The 16239-nt window shown below is 55.3% G+C and overlaps 2 protein-coding genes across 2 annotated transcripts in view; both read right to left on the bottom strand.

Annotated features, from left to right (window-relative positions):
• Positions 1 to 4947, bottom strand: part of LOC103585024 (cytochrome b-245 light chain) — an 8194-nt gene extending 3247 nt beyond the window's left edge. The window contains exons 1-2 of the mRNA XM_008565883.1: positions 4931 to 4947; positions 4599 to 4844 (exon numbers count right to left, since the gene is read on the bottom strand). Of these exons, the coding sequence (XP_008564105.1) occupies positions 4599 to 4844; positions 4931 to 4947 (263 nt within the window). The remainder of the gene's footprint in view (positions 1 to 4598; positions 4845 to 4930) is intronic.
• An 855-nt stretch (positions 4948 to 5802) lies between these two features.
• On the bottom strand, positions 5803 to 12705 carry MVD (mevalonate (diphospho) decarboxylase). Its single transcript, XM_008565879.1, is given in 10 exon segments — positions 5803 to 6566; positions 7458 to 7566; positions 8823 to 8938; positions 9291 to 9509; positions 9633 to 9707; positions 10071 to 10270; positions 11378 to 11524; positions 11820 to 11934; positions 12521 to 12610; positions 12613 to 12705. Coding segments are annotated over 10 exon segments (1233 nt in total). The 5' UTR covers positions 12694 to 12705; the 3' UTR covers positions 5803 to 6485.
• Positions 12706 to 16239: the final 3534 nt, after the last annotated feature.

Here is a 16239-nt window from a genome sequence, read left to right as displayed (position 1 = left end):
GCGACACCAAGGGTTGCAATCCCGTTACCAGTCACAAAAAAAGACAAAAAGAAAAAAAAAAATCCCCTCTTCCTGAGTCACATATGGACTTTAAAATGTTTAACTCTCTGGGCCAGCCCGGTGGCGCACTGCTACAGTGTGCCGCTTGGGAGCGCGCCGGCGCTCCCGCCGAGGGTTCGAATCCCACATACAGACCGGCCGCTCACTGGCTGAGCGAGGTGCAGGGGCAACACCGAGGGTTGCGATCCCGTTGCTGGTCCCGGTCCGGTACGGGCACGACACTGAGGGTTGCGATCCGTTGCCGGACACGAAAAAAGACAAAAAGGAAAAAAAAAATGTTTAACTCGAATCTCACCCCCAAATTACTCATTATGATTATTTACAGACAATATTTACAGCATTTTCATTCTTGCACCCCAGTTCTTCTGGATTCAGTTTCCCTCCTGCTGAAGTACATCCTTTAGTAATCATTTCAGTGAGGGTCTGTTAGCAGCAACTCTACCTACACCTGAAAATGCCCTCATTCTTCAATGACAGTTCATCTGGATACTGAATTCTAGACAGACATGTTTTTCTCTCAGCACCTAAGATATATGATTTCATTGTCATCTGGCATCCATTACTGATGATGATAAGTCTGCGGTCTAGTACTAATCCATTTTTCCTCTGGTAGCTTTTAAGATTTTTTTTAATGATGTGTGATTTCACTTCAGTGTGTCCAAGTAAGAGACTCACTTTCATTTGTCATGTAAAGGACTTTGTTTTATCCTTCAACCTGAGATTTCTTCATTTCTTGGAAATGCTCATCCATTATCCCTTCTATATTGCCTCCCTTCATTCTATCGATTCTCTTTTCTGGAACTTCTATTATACATATGCCAGGTCTTCTCCAACTATTGTACATAACTCAACTTCTATTTAATAATTCCCACCTCTTTATCCCTTTGGGCTGCATTCCACGTGGCCGGTACAGGGATCCAAACTCTTGGCCTTGGTATCACAAGGCTGCGCTCTAACAAACTGAGCCAACCGGCTAACCCTCCCTTTAATGACTTTCTATATTTTTTATTTGTTGACATTCTACATTAATTCACTTTTTGCATTGTCCTGTTTTAGCTACATAAGTTTCCATTCCTTCATCTCCGTGAACACTTTAAACATGTTTATTCTGGGGCCGGCCTGTGGCTCACTCGGTAGAGTGCGGTGCTTGATAACACCAAGGCCACGGGTTCGGATCCCATATAGGGATGGCTGGTTCGCTCACTGGCTGAGTAGAGTGCGGTGCTTGATAACACCAAGGCCACGGGTTCGGATCCCATATAGGGATGGCCGGTTCGCTCACTGGCTGAGCGTGGTGCTGACAACACCAAGTCGAGGGTTAAGATCCCCTTACCGGTCATCTTTTAAAAAAAAAAAATAATAATAATCTTAGTTTCATCTCTGCTGCTCACTAGCTGTGTGGCCTCAGGCAAGTGACCTCATCTCTCTGAGTCTCAGTTTACACATCTATAAAGTGGGGAGAATAAAGCCCATGTCACAGGGTCTTTGGAAGAATTTAGAGAGATGTGATGTGCTTTGCGCAGTGCCTGGGGTTGCTGTTATCCCCCTCTTTCAAATGGTGCTGGGAGATCTTCTTCTGAGGATGGGCACCCTCCCGCCTGCGGTGTCTGCTGATTGTCCCTCAATGGCTCACTTCCTCAATCCGTAAGTGTGCTTGAGAGCTCGTGCCCAGCAGCGTGTCTCCCTGTGGCGTCCACATGTGCTGATGGAGGAAATGCTCTTACACAACAGTTTCACATTTGCCTCTGCTGGGGGCCTATGGTTTTCTTCAGTCCTGAATCTAGTTTATCTCAATTTCTTGATCAGTGGTTCTTTACCACAAAGGTAACATAAAGCCAGTCCTCACACCCTGCACATCACAAGCCTGGGTTTCCTGAGTTTTTCTTTTGCATGACTTTTTTCATCCAGAGCCCTGGTAGCAGGTAACCAGCTTCCTTGCTGCTTGCGGTGGCTGGAGGGAATGGTTTCCAGTCTGCCTTCTATACAGGCAGCACCTCCCAACACCAGCTTCACGCATGTAGTTCAGTTTCAGCTCCTTTAACACAGAGAGACCCTGAAATCCCACTGGGTGAAAGCTGGGTCTCATTCTCCTGAGTGTCTGTAGACTTCAGCCTTTGCTCACTACCTTGAAACCTCACTGTGTTTGTTCCCTGCAGATCTCTCATCCTGGGTTTTGAGATCAGCTGTATATTAACTTTTCAGTGTGCACATCAGCACTTGGTTTATGTGTGTTGGAGGAGGGAAGGTCGGCTTCCTCATGCACTCACCCAGCATGCTGTCCGCTCGTCTTTGGGGGTGTCATGTCTCTCTCTTGCACCTCAGTTCTGCTGCCTGCTGTCAGCAGGAGGAGGCCAAGACACCAGTGGCTCCACCAGGGAGGCCAGAGGACTCATGCCAGCATCCCACACACATTTATAGTGCACATGTTATGTGCAGGAACTCTTCGCAGGTGCCAGGGACTCAGCGGGGGACAAGACAGATAAGGCTCTGCTCTCCTGGGGCTTGTGGTCTCATGAGAGGAGGCAGAAACGAACAGATGGTGGGGATTAGAACAGGGGACCGTGACAGACAGTGACCAGGGTACTTTAGGTTGGATGCTCCGGAAACACATCTCCCAGCATGTGACCTCCGAGTTGAGAAATGGAGGAACCAGCCATAGATGCTTTGCCAAAGAAATGGCTTCTGCAAAGGCCCTGGGGCATGCGCAGGAGCTCCCGGAGCAGAAAGGAAGCCTGTGCTGTGGAGTGCGGAGTATCGACAGGGGCCTAGGGTGGGCAGGGGCCAGAGCAGCAGAATCTGGCTTTTATTCTTTGCAACAGGAAGCCATGGGATGGTTTTGAGCATAGCGGGGAGGGGGTCTGATTAATTGGGATTTTCTGTGATAATAAAGAAGACTCCTGGATGCGATGCTAGTAGGTCCCAAACAGGACCGCGCAATCCCAGATGGCTGTAGCTTATGAAGGCACAAAGGAAAGTCAGCAGACGGCACTGGGAGACCTTCCACAAGCCGTCTCTTTTAATGTGGGAAACTGAGCCACAGCTGCAACTTCTCTACGTTTCCACTGCACTGACTTAAACTGGACATGAGAACAATACCCGCCTTGTGGCGCTGTGGACTTAGCCGAGGCAAGGACTGTAAAACCTGCTCACAGTGGGCATGAGACAGACAGGGCACCAGACAGTCGCTGCCTGAACCGATGAGGACCAGAGTCCAGGTCTCCCAGGTCCCAGCTGGGTGCCCTCTGTCACCCTCTGCTTCCTGGAGGGAGCTTGGGGAGTTTTGGGAGGAAGGAGGACGCCAGGCTGGTCTGTAGGGCATAGCCCATGTGGCAGACAGGGTGACAGTCCCATGGGTCACCTCCGGGGAGAGGTGGGAGAACTGTCTAAACTGACCCGCCCAGCTATAAGCCACTCAGACTCAGAAAGGGAGGTGGCCCACCAGGACACAAACTGCAGGGCCCCAGCTGCAGAGCCTGTAGGACCCCAAATAAAGTGCGGGTCGGAGATTTCCTCTCTCTCTGCTCCCACCCCTCACCCTTTTTGCTCACTGTCTACAGCTGACCCATGTGGGTGTTGGAGGTAGGGTGGGGGTGGGGCAGGGCACTCACAGGGCTCCAGATGAGTGGCAGTGGCTGGGACCCTCCTTGTCACCCCCAGTTCCTCCCATCCACTGGCTGCAAGTCCTTCCTGGGGTGGAGGGGCCCAGCCTCACCCCTCCTGAGCCCCATACTTCCCCCACCCTAGTTCTGAGAGGATTCTGCTCCCAAATAACAGCGCAGGGACAAAGACCCACTGCCCCTCACCAGGGCCCCTGAGCAGCTGCATGGCAGGGTGACTTGGGGGCCGTGCCATCCTGCTCCCAAAGAAAAGCGTCTGGGCAGGGCTGTCGCTCTGGGTGGTTTCCAGCCACTTTGTGAAATTCTAGACCTCCTGTGCAGGCTGGGGGCTGGCCCACAGATGGAGAGGGCTGTCCCCCCATGGGAGGAGCTCACCTCCCCACTCCAGGACGTCGGGGAAGCGAGCCTAGCTCGACTGGGTCCGGGGGAGGGGAGACCCCCACTCCAGGGAAGGAGGGGGCTGCGGGGATGGGTCATCCAGCCGGGTTTTCCCAACCGGGCAGGGCGGTGACTCCCCGGAAACCACCGGGCCGAAACGCCTCCGCTCCTGGGCTGCAACTTCCTCCTCCGCGGAGGTCCGTCCGGGCGGTGGGTGGGGAAGTTCAGGGGGCACAGCTGGGGGGGGCGGGGGCGCAGGGGAAGGCGGAGGCCCCGTGATCCGAACGGGTCTACAGCGGCGGGACACGGCGGCATGCCGCAGAGGGTCTCTGAACCCCACCCCCGCGCCCCGCAGTCTGTCCGACCCCCGAACGCAGCCCGCCTTGGGCCCCCCACTCGCCCGCCCTGCAGCCGAGGTCCCGGCTAAAGTCTTGAGGTTCCCACCCAGGCTCCAGCCCCCACTGCCGGGCCGCAGTCCGGGGTCTCGCCCCACTCGCCCCAGGCCCTGCCAGCCCCTACCAGCCCCGCGGGCCGCGCACTCACTCAGGCCGGACGCCAGCGCCTGCTCGTTGGCCCACATGGCCCACTCGATCTGCCCCATGGTGGCGCTGACACTGCCGGGCGCTCACTGCTGCCCCTGCGTTCCGGCGCCGCAGCCCGCGCTGGCCCGGCCCCGCCCCCGCCCCCGGAGCCCGGCCCCGCCCATAGCCCGGCCCCGCCCGAGTCCGGCTCGCCCCGACCTTGACCCCCGGCTCCCCAGGTGACCTGCCTGGCGGGCGCACGCCCCAGCTGTAAGGTGGGTGGTCGCGGGAGCCTTCTGCTCCCCACACTCTCCATCAGACCCGACGGGGCCTGGCCCTGCCTGGCACTCCCACCCAGGCCCCGACCCCATGGACGGTGGCGACCGCGCCCCTCCCCGCTCTCACTTCCTCCTTCCAGCTCCCCCGGCTCTGCGGGAGTGGGTGTGCCCACCAGGACCTCGCATTCCTGGGCTGCTCAAGACTATCTGACCAGTGCCTCGTCTTCGGGGAATCAGTCACCACCCGAGCTTCTGACCGAGGGTCCCGCGGTGTCGACAGGCTTCTAAGCAGAAGTTTGGAAGGTCGGCTTTCTAAATGGGCCCGACGGGCCACCAGAGCCTTGACTGCACCCCACAAGAGCCTTGACTGCCTGAGCTGGGAGCACCCTGCACGGCCCAGTGTGCCCTGTGGACGTCCGTGGTGTTCCTAACGACAGGAGCAGCTCCTCTAACATCTGGCAAGGGATAGTTTCCCGCTCCTGATCCTGGGCTGTCTGGGTGTGGCCTGGGTCAGGGACTGTGGGCCTCCCTCCCTCCCTCATGAAGTCACATGCCTAACTCAAGGGAGGGGGGAAGGATGTGCGAAAGTGGGAACACCCAGCACGCCCCTGCCCAGAACATGCCCCACAGCAATGGCCATGTCCCAGGCACTTGACCCATGTTGGGGCACAGGTGCTGGAGTTCAGAGTTGAGGAAAGGAGGCTAGGTGGGAGGGTGCAGAGAATAGAGCCCCACCAGGAAAACTCATGTGGACATGGGATCTGCTCCTGCAGGCTCCGGACCAAGGCCTGGGTGGCTGAGTCTAGTGTCACTTGGGGGAGCTATGGGGAAAGGCTCTGCCCAGTCCCTCCCAGTGAGTGCTGCTGTCTGTCTAGGTCTTTCCAGTGCACTGACTCCTGGGCAGGGTCCAAGATGCTGGTTTAGGAAACAAAACACAGGAGGCAGGGAGTTGGTGACACTGGGTTTATTCCCGTTTACTTAACAGGGCTGCAGCTCTCGAGTGGTGTGCCCACACCACACGGTCCCCACCTCTGGCTGGACTCAGCCACCACCTTCCCTCACTGGGAGATGTTGTAGGTCTTTTTATAAAGAACCACTTCATCTACACCTGTGGCCTGAGTTCATCCTGTGGCCTGAGTTCAAGGTCTCAGCACAGGCGCTGTTGGCAGCTGCCCACCTCCAAGAACTTGGTGGAGGTCTCCTGAGGCTGCAGAGAGGCCCCTCCCTGCACAGCGGCTGTTCCCAGACACTCAAGGGTCACTGACTCCCCATCAAGCTCCTGTTTTGGAGCACTGGGAGTGGGCCAGAGATCAGGGTCAGGGAACCCTCCAGCCTGGGGACATGCCTGCAGCTCCACACCCAATGGGCTTGGTCACCCAGCTCTTATACCCCAATCCTGACTCCCCTCCCCACAAGGTGCTAGGTGCAGGCTGGGGAGAAGTAAGGCACTCGGTGGGGGATCCACTCCGGCCCACCTAGGCAGCTACAGGCAGTCACAACATACTGCCCAGCCAGGCCCAGAGCCATGCTGCCACCCACAAGTCCCAACAAGCAGGGCCAGCCGCCACACTGCATCCCTAGTACCAGAAAGGCGGCCCCTTCTCCAGGTGGTTGTGGGGATCCTGCTAACATCAAGCATCTGGCTTTGGCAGGCCGTCAGGGCCCAGGAGGTGAACATTGGGGTCGTCCAGGATTTGAGGTCCTGGCCCCACCTGAGAAGCAGAGAAGTCAGTGTTAGGTCACAGGGTGACAGCAGTGTACCTGCCTTGCCACTCCAATGTCTTTGGGGAGCTGGGGCATCTTCAGTAGGGTAGGTTAGACATGGGAGGGGCAGGTATACTCTGTTCCCCTTCCAGGTAAGTCCAGGTCAGAAGCTAAACCACCTGATGGTGAAGCCCAGCCCTTCAGCCAGCACCCTCTGCCAGCCTTGAGCCCCCTGCTGCCGGGCCAGCCCCCAGTCCCTGCCTTTATCGCCCAGACCTGGGTGGACAGCAAGACACAGAGTGATGGGCACAGGCAGCCCTCGCATGTGGCCCTAGGAGCGGGAGGCGGAGGCTGTGGCTTGGTGGGCATGGCCGCCTGGACTTGGGATCGGCACTGTGAGCAGTGTCAGGACAGGAAGCGGAGATCCTGGTCAGCTCATGGTAGCCATGAGCCCTGAGGGCAGAGGCTGCACCCAACAAATCTCCAAGGACCCGCAGCACCCACCCCAGGAGCCACCAGGGCCAGTGAGAGGGTGCCCTTCAGCTGCCTGTCTCCCTGTGAGCCTGTGTCCGCCTCCCCTGCACACCCCCAGCCCTGCCCACCACCCTCTGCCCCGTGTCACATGTAGCCCTGGAACATCCCCTCTAAGAGCAAGTGAAGGAAGCTAGAGCACGCCCAGTGCTTTAAGAACTGAAAGACGGCACCACCACTGCTTCCACGCCACTGCTTCTGTGTGGTGCTAGCAGCACTAGCGCTCCGCTTCCTGATGGGGTGGGGGGTGGTGAGGAAGCCGGCTGAGCCTGCAAGGCCCGTGGGCTGCGCAGGCCCCTGTAGAGAGATAGGAGACACCTGCAGTGCACCCCGCCTCACTGGGGCTCAGGGCTGGGCCCCAGCCTCACCTGGGTGGCAATGATGTATCTGACACTGCCGGGGGTCGGCTCCACAGCCAGCACAGCTTTAAGCTCGTCTGACAGGGGGGCAGGCCTCACCTGCAGCCCCTTCAGAAACCTGTGGAAAAACAGGGTGGGGCACCTCGCATGGCTCCATGGATGTGAAATGTCCAGAACGGGCATACCCAGAGATGGCAGGTAGGTCAGTGCTTGCCAAGGGCCGGGGTGAGGGGCACAGCCAGTGGCTGCTGATAGGGGTGGGTTTCTTGCAGGGGTGTGAAAAAGCATGGAAGTAGAAGTGCTGGCTGCATACCACTGTGTATAAATGCCACTTAACTGCACACTGTAGAACGGCTACAGCAGTCAATTTCTGTAACGTGTACATTACACATACCTGGGCTGGGGTCACTCTGAGGGGAGGGTCTCAGAAGACCTTCTTCAGGAGGTTTGGGTTTGCTCCTGGCCCACAGCTATTCTAAGCCCAGTGGGGAATACAGCTCAAGGAGTGCCTCAACTCAAGACCATGAGTTCTGTGATCCTCAGAACAGCAAAAACCTGCCAACTAGCCATCCAGCCACAAGCGCTGAGGCGACACTCCTGCTGATGGGCACCGCAGCCCCGGGGCAGTCCTGCTGTGTGCGGCTGAGGGCCTGTCCCACATGGAGCAGGCACATATCCTCGGCCTCTGACCTCTGAAGTCATTCCTGCCCCCATTTATGGACAGATGAAACGTCCCCACACACTTGCCTCCCCAGATGCCTCTAGCTGGGAGGTGTCCCCTCACATTACAACCACCTGAATGAAGAAACCAAGCACTCCATCACCATCACGGGGCTGGCCTGTGCTGTGTGCCAATCACATCACGGGGCTGGCCTGTGCTGTGTGCCAAGAAGGGGGTGAGCAGGGGTCTGCGATGTCAGGACAGGGCAGTTGGACCCTACCCCGGAGCACACTCCAGGGCAGAAACAGTGACAACCTCGGATACCCTAACATGCTCTAACTGGTTTCAATAAGAAGGAAATCAGGGCTTTATTCGAATCCTTTTCTTTAAAATGTCAGAATGCAGGCCGTACTTCCCAATAAAAAAGAAAACAAGCAACCATTTGAAGGGGTTAGGGCACACGGGGTGTCCGAGCTGCTGGGGCCACAGGCACCATTCACACATGTGCACATCAGGCCGCTCTGTGACCACGGAGGGAGGATGGGACAGCACCGCGGTGACACTCCCCATGGTCCCCGCATACGAGATCAACACCTCCTGCTGGGACTCCCCAGCTCAGCACCATGGCCTTTAGATGCTACCGTCTGTTTGTCTGTTCGTGGGAGGGTGCTCCCGGCACTGTCTCCCAACAAGGAGGGGAGGACTGCACTCACTTGTCTCCATTTGCTTCGGGGGGGAAGCTGTGCCTCACGGCAGCCACGAACTCAGCCACAGTGTCGTCCAGGGTGAAGATCACAGCATTGGGGCCCGCATCAAATGTGTACGCGACCTGGAACCCACAGCGGTCACCGCAGCAGTCACCCTGGCTGTTCACATAGAGGCCCTCGGACCCCCTGATCTGCTGGGGGATTCAGTCTCCCAGAGCTGAGTCAGCGCCCTTGGGGCTATGCCGGAGTGGAACAACGTCACCTCTGCCCCTGAACTCAAGAAGAGGTGGGTAAGGCTGTGACCCAAGGGGGGTCACACAATCAACGTGTCAACCAAGAGACAAAATGAGTTGGAAAGAACTGGAACCACAGCGAGCCTTGTACACTGCAGGGCAAAGCCCGACTGGAGCTTTAGCTCGTGGCCCGCACAACACCCCCAGGTTTCAGAGCTGGCAAAGCCCAGGCCCCGGTCACCTTGGTGCGCCCATGGTGGGTGTTAAAGCAGTGCACCAGCTGGATGATGCGCCTGGAGGTGTCGTTCAGGTAGGAGATGGGCGGGAAGGTGTCAAGGCAGGTGGCATGGAACTGGTTGCTGTCCTTCATGGTCAGCTGGGCGAAGCCCTGGAAGTCCCGCTCCTCAATGCAGCGCATCATCTCTGCCATACGTGCCGGCACCACCGAAGTGGCCCGGAACTGCAAAGCACATGCTCCAAGTCTGAGGCCCAGGTGCGAGGGCAGAGGGGCGTGCACACAGAACGAGGGCATGACACACAGGTCACCTTGAGGGAGCAGCTCACCCCACCCTCAGCGCCTTACCCTGAGCAGAGGGCTGGTCTCCACACTGGTCTGCATGCCCACCGTGCTGCTCGTCAGCTTCTTCTCGGCGCTCACCTGCACCAGGGAGACAGTCCTAGGCCATGTCCCCAGGGGTGCTGTGCGCTGCAGCCCCTAGCCCCACCCCTCAGCCAGTGCTGGCAGCCAGAGGTGCATGGCCTCCTGGCCATGGCAGATGCAATGTGGGCCTGGCACTGGCATCTTCCAGATCCCAGAAAGGGAGCCCCTACCCTGCTCCCCTCAACCCCCACATGGGAGCCGCTCTGAACGCTCAGCTTGGAGTCTGTCTCTTCACCACTGACTCCAGGAGCCAAGTGAAGCCTGGACTAGACGCCTCCCTCCCTCTTGCTCTTGGAAGGCCCTGACCACCGGACAGTGAGCCACCCACTCCCACATGCTCCCTGCCTCCAGGCCACTCACCACAAGGATGAGGACTCGGAGTTCAGGCCAGTGCAACTCAGGGGCCACCTGCCGGGCGACACTGTCCTTCCCATCGGCCTGTTCCCCCATCTGCCACTCCACAAAGCCTCCATACAGGCTCCGGCAGGCACTGCCCGAGCCCCGGCGAGCCACTTCTGAGAGGTCACTCTCAACCCCGTAGACCTGGGCCAGAGTGTAGGCTGCAGGCACAGGGAGAGAAGGGAAGGAGTAGGACTCAGAGACAGGCTGGGGGATGGCCCGGGCTGTGTTCAACACCAGCGCGCTCTGCCCAGAAGGCCCCCGTCCCGCGGGAAATTGGGAATTCTGAGATGACCAAACTTGTGGGCCACCAGTACTACGGGCTCCTCATCCTTCTCTCCCACCATTCCTGCATTCACTCAGCACCTCAAAGGCAGGCCCTGGAGCAGCCATGGGCCCAAGGAGCCGCTGCCAGACACACATACAACCAATAGCCAGTCAGGCCAGGAGGCTGGGCGCAGCAGCCAAGGGGCTGGGAAAGTTTTTCTGAGGAGTGACACCCTAGTTGGGCTCTGAGGGGTGAAAAGGAGCTTGGAAGGTCATTTAGGACAGGACCAAGGCTTGGGTGGCTGGCAGCACTGGGGAGGGAGCAGCGGGCTGGGCCTGGCCAAGGTCTGGTGCCAGGAGACAGAGCAGAGTCCCTGAGGGCTTTTTGCCTGCCTTGCACTGGGGCCTCCTCCCCTCTCAGTCCACATATTGCAGAGAGGCAACCCCACCTCCAGGCCTGGCTCACCCACACCTCTGGTCACCAAGGGTGGGTCACGGACTGGCACATGAACCCAGCTGGGCCAGTAAGCATGAGCTCACCACAGTGGTGACCAGATTTGCCACCAAGTGGGAACAACCTGCTGGAGAGTGACTCAACACAGAGGAAAGTGGAGCTGAGATTTAGATGGAGAGAGATGGATTTCTAATGATGCTCCTGGAAGCCTGGATCCACCCATGCCCGAAGTCAGCTGCACCCCCCCCTCTAATTCTCAGTTATGTGAGCCAAGAAATCATCTCTATTTTAGGCTTCATCCAGCTTGAAAAGGTTTCTGTCACCTAAAACCTAGAGGGCCCTACACTACAGCAACCGGAAGATTTTAATGTTCACATGTGTGTTCTGGGAAGAGATTGAATGACTCAAAAGAGACGTGGAGGCCTGGTGTGGCAGAGGGGGCTCAGTCATCTACACCCAGCGATGGGCTCCCTGAACTCTGCCAGAGCACCAAGTGTCTCCCACTGCCACAGCACAGGGCCCAGGGGGCCTCTCTGTGGGCACCCACCTAGGCAGGCATAGCCCGCCGCTGAGGAGGCCAGGCCGGCAGCCGTGGGGAAGTTGTTCACCGAGGCGACGTGCACCTTGTGGCTGAGGCTGAAGGGGAGCGAGTCACCATCTTGTGTATTCCTCCGCTTCCGGGCCAGGCGGCGGACTGCGGGGAGAGGGCAGACAGCGTCTGGACCCCAGCATGGGCAGACATGCCCTGACCTGCTCCTGGCATCTCACCTGCCAGTGGGTCAGGAAACGGTGGGCCACAGCTGAAAACCAGGCCTCTGCCCCACAAAATGCACAGGCAGACCTCCTTCGCAGGAAAGCCCCAGACCCCAACCCAGCCAATACTCAAAGGTGTTCCCATAACCCTGAAAACTCAGAAGTCAGACGGGAGGGTACGGCCCAAGCCCATGTGTGTGTCAGCAGGGACAGGGCCCATGTGGACCCCCACTCACTCTCCCTCAAACAGGCCTGAAGGCGCGGCTGCCCCACATCCTCCTCTCGGCCATTCAGCCAGATCCGGTCCTCAGCGAAGTCCTTGCTAATGGCAACTGTCGTGGTGGTTTTTAACTTGGAAAGAAAACACAGGCCATCTCAAGGGCCAGTGCTGGGGACTGATGCCAGCCATGCATACCCTTCTGCTGAGGAGGCCCTGCCCACCCTCAATCCTCGGGGCTGCCCACTTAGGAGGGACAGCCTTGCTGGAAGGCAGCCTTGCTGGGTCAGGCAGTGGGGAAGCAGGCTGGGCATCCAGGCCTGGTCTCTGCTACACAGAGAGCAGCCCACACTTCCACCTCCCATAGCAGAACCATGGGCGTCAGCATGTCCTCAATGAAGGGACACAGATTCCCAAAAGCGACCCCAGCATTGTGAATGTGTACACATAGGTACATGATGAGACCCCGGGGCACATGTGTGAGTTCACATGGGTGTGATGAGACCTGGGGTGCATGTGTGCATGGGTGAAAGAGACCTGGGATGCGTGTGTGTGTGTGTGCTGAGCACTCCTAACACTGGGAGCTGGAATAGACACTGTGCATTTGCTGGGGATGCCTCGCTAAGCCAACTCATCCTATCCTTCAGCTAAAAGCTACTACTCATTAAACAAAAGCTTTGTAAATATTCATTTTGGTGTTTATCTTCAGTGAACACTCACCTGATCCTGGTGCAAAGTGACACTCAGTGAGGAGTTGATGGGCAGGATCAGATCCTCATCTCGCTTCCCCCCTGGAATGGACAAACAAAGCTTCGCCAGGCCAGTGAGTTTCCTGGCCCACCCTTCTGACTGATGCTCCCCATAGTTGCCCCACTCCTCCCACAGCACCTCATCTGCCTCAATACTGCTCTCTCATTGCACAGTCTAAGTCCTCCTCCTGCTGTGCCTCCACCATCAGGAAAGCCCTCCTAGATTGCCCCCACCTCACTGAGCTCAGTTCCCAGAGCAGAGCTGGAGGCCAGCCTCCCTCCTGCTTTATCTTTCATTCACTCCACGTATCACCCCTGCGTCTGCTAGGTGCCGAGCACTCTGACTGTGTAGCTCTTTGTCTTCTCCTCAACAACAGAAGAAGCCCCAGTTCCTGAAACTCCTCCAATCTCAGTGTTCACACTCTCAGGAGACACTCAGAATCGCCACTTCTGCCTGGTACTTCCCTCCTGCACATTCAAGCAAATGAAGCCAATCTTCTGCAAAGGCCAAAATGATGCATTTTCGCTGGGAAGCACTACATGGCTCTTTATCTGAAAAGTTTTTGTTTCAAAACATCTTTAGTAAGCACACACAACCTGCTCACTTTTGTGTGAGGTGAGATCTCTGGGGATGGCAGATGGTCATGGGAGATAACAAGCACTAATACCGGGCAGGTGAACCAGGTTTTGCAATTCACAAAGGACCTTCATACACCACTGAGCGGTTCTCCTTTGAGTCAAAGTGGCTCTAAGGGGCAGACTTCTGATTCCAGGAAGATGGAGTAGATGTACTTTCCCTATCCTGCCCACCAAGCACAACTAAAAACCCTGGATGCCACATGCAAAACAAGCACAAGACGACTCCCAAAGGTGAGAGAAAGCAGACCAGCCAACAGCCCAAAGAACGGCACAGTGGTGAGCTCCCTGGAATGTTTTCTGCCTCCTGTGTCCCAGACCTCCGGCTGAGGAAGCCAGAATCGCCAATGGGAGAAGACAAAGTCCAACCAGAGCCTGCTCTCCTGAGCCAGAGGACCAATGAAGGGGTAGCCCAGCAAGGCAGAAGGCATTTACACAACCACGGCTTCGCTCCAAACACCACAGAGCCTACCCCATGCTATCAACAAAGGCCAACCTGTGCCTAGACTCCCTCCCACCCTTGCCGGGCTGGAATGGGGTGCCCTCTTTCCCTCCCTAAAAGTGTGGAGACTTTCATCTCCCTCACCAGAGTCAGCGGAGACCCCGTGGTGGTGGAGACCTGGTGGTGATGAGGTACCCCTCCTGGCCCTGCTGCTGTTGGCAGAGGAGGCCTAGTGGACATTCAGGAACTTACCAGGGCCCAGCAGTGATGAGGCCACATCCACCACAGTATCAGTCGAGGGGAGCCTGGACTTCTGTCTCTGCCCAGAAGTCATGAGGCAGCACCCCCTCCTCACCAGAGTGGTGTCAAATCACAGCCCAAACAGAAGGTCTAAATAAGACTCAAGAGTCTCAGGGCTGGCCCGGTGGCGCACTGCTACAGTGAGCCGCTTGGGAAGCGCGGCAGCACTCCCGCCGAGGGTTCGGATCCCACATACAGACCGGCCGCTCACTGGCTGAAAGAGGAGCGGGGGCAACACCGAGGGTTGCGATCCGTTGCCGGTCACGAAAAAAGACAAAAAGAAAAAAAAAGATTTCAAAGCAGCTATGATAAAAATGCTTCAATGAGCTGTTGCAACCATGCTTGAAACAAATAAAACAGAAACTCTCAGAAAAGATATAAAGAATCAAACAGAAATTTTAGAACTGAAAAATGCAACTGAAATAAGCTCAATGGATGAGCTCAACAGCAGAATGGAAGGACAGAGGGAAAAATCAGTGAACTGAAACATACAATTTTCAAACCCAGTCAGTATAGGCTGAAGAAGAAAAATCACACTATCATATTAACATATACAGAAAAAGCATTTTACAAATTTCAACAGCTATCAAAATGTAAAAATTTTTTCCCCTCAGAAAAATACGTTAGAGGAACTTGTTCAACTTGGTAAAGAATATCTACAAAAAACCTGCCTAGGGTGGCTTAAAGAATATCTACAAAAAAATGTCCTACCTAGGGTGAAAGACTGAACACCCTCATCAGGAACAGGGCAGGCATACCTCTCTCACAGCACTCCTGCGGAACACAGTCCTGGAACCCTAGCCAGGCAGTAAGGCGAGAAAGGAAATAAGGCATATATTGAAAGGAAAGAAAAAAAAAAATCACCCCTATTTGCAGAAAGCATGTCTACATAGAAAATCTCAAGGAACCAACAAAAAACTCCTAGAACTAAAAAGTGAGTTCAGCAAGGTTGCAAGACACAGATTAACACACAAAAGATCCACTGTTCTTCCACATCCCGGCAGTGAATGTGTGGACACTGCAGTTACAAATACAGTGCCATTTACCATCACACACAAAAAAAACAGAAAACAAAAACCAAAAAAAACAAGTATAAATCTAACAAAACATGTACAGATTTGTATGCTGAAAACCACAAACGCTGATGAAAGAAGTCGAAGAAAATAAGTAAACTGAGACATACCATGTTCATAGATAGGAAGACTCAACATAATAAAGATTGTCAATTCTTCCCAAACTGACATGGAGGTTTTACCTAAGACTTGTAGACATGGACATGACTACTGTAAAAGTTATATGGAAATGCAAAGAGTATCTATAGGCAAAAAAAAAAAAAAAGAGAGAACTTCAACCCAAGTCGCATGCTTTACGCAAAAAAATAACTCAAAATGGACCAAAGACTTAATTGTAAAATGTAAAACTAACAAATAAAGGGTGGCAGGGGAAGAAGACACAACAATCACAACAATTCCTTGAACTTGTTAAGACAAGTGAACAGATATGATGTAGGGGGGTGAGGGGAGAGAGGCTGGGGGTTAAGAGGAACGGGTAAAGGGTCGCGAAAATTAACTGCAATGTACAATGAGAAGTTAAAATACACACACACAGAAATGTAAAACTATACAACTCAGAAAACGAACACAGGAGAATACATCTTCAGGATGCAGGGCTAAGCAGAGGTCTTAGACTTGACCTCAAAAGCAGAAGTTGGACTTCATTAAGATTGTAAACATTGACTCTGACTTTGCTACAATGATGAAACGATAAACTACAGAATGGGAGAAAATAATTGCAAACCACATATCCAACAAAGGACTAGACCTAGAATATATAACGAACTCTCAAAACTGAATAGTAAAAAAAGCAAATTCAATCAGAACGTGGACAAAGGACATGAGAAGACAATTTACCCAAAAGGATATCCATGCTGGGATAGCAAATAAGCACATGGAAAGATAGGCTACATCACTGGCCATTAAGGAAATGCAAATTAAAATCACGAGCTACTACCACAAGCCTATCAGAATGGCTAAAATAAAACACAGTGACAACACCCCGTGCTGGGGAGGACATGAAAAACCTGGATCAACAACACTACTGGGGCCGGTAAAATGCGGCGGCCGCACTGGAAACAGCTCGGCAGGTCCTTAAGAGAAGGTAAGTACGCGCAGGACCCGGCCCCGCGCTGCTGGGCGTCTGCCCGGGACCTCTGCGCTCGTTCGCAGCAGCCGCGCCCCCAGCACGCCGAGCCGGCAGCCGGGCGGACGCCGCGGAGGGCGCGCGCGGGCCAGCGTGCACCTGTGGCACGGAGC

Source organism: Galeopterus variegatus, unplaced genomic scaffold (assembly GCF_000696425.1).
Source record: "Galeopterus variegatus unplaced genomic scaffold, G_variegatus-3.0.2 Scaffold210, whole genome shotgun sequence".
Lineage (NCBI taxonomy): Eukaryota > Metazoa > Chordata > Mammalia > Dermoptera > Cynocephalidae > Galeopterus > Galeopterus variegatus.
The sequence above is the reverse complement of the archived record's forward strand: the minus strand, read 5'-3'. Positions and strand labels throughout refer to the sequence as shown.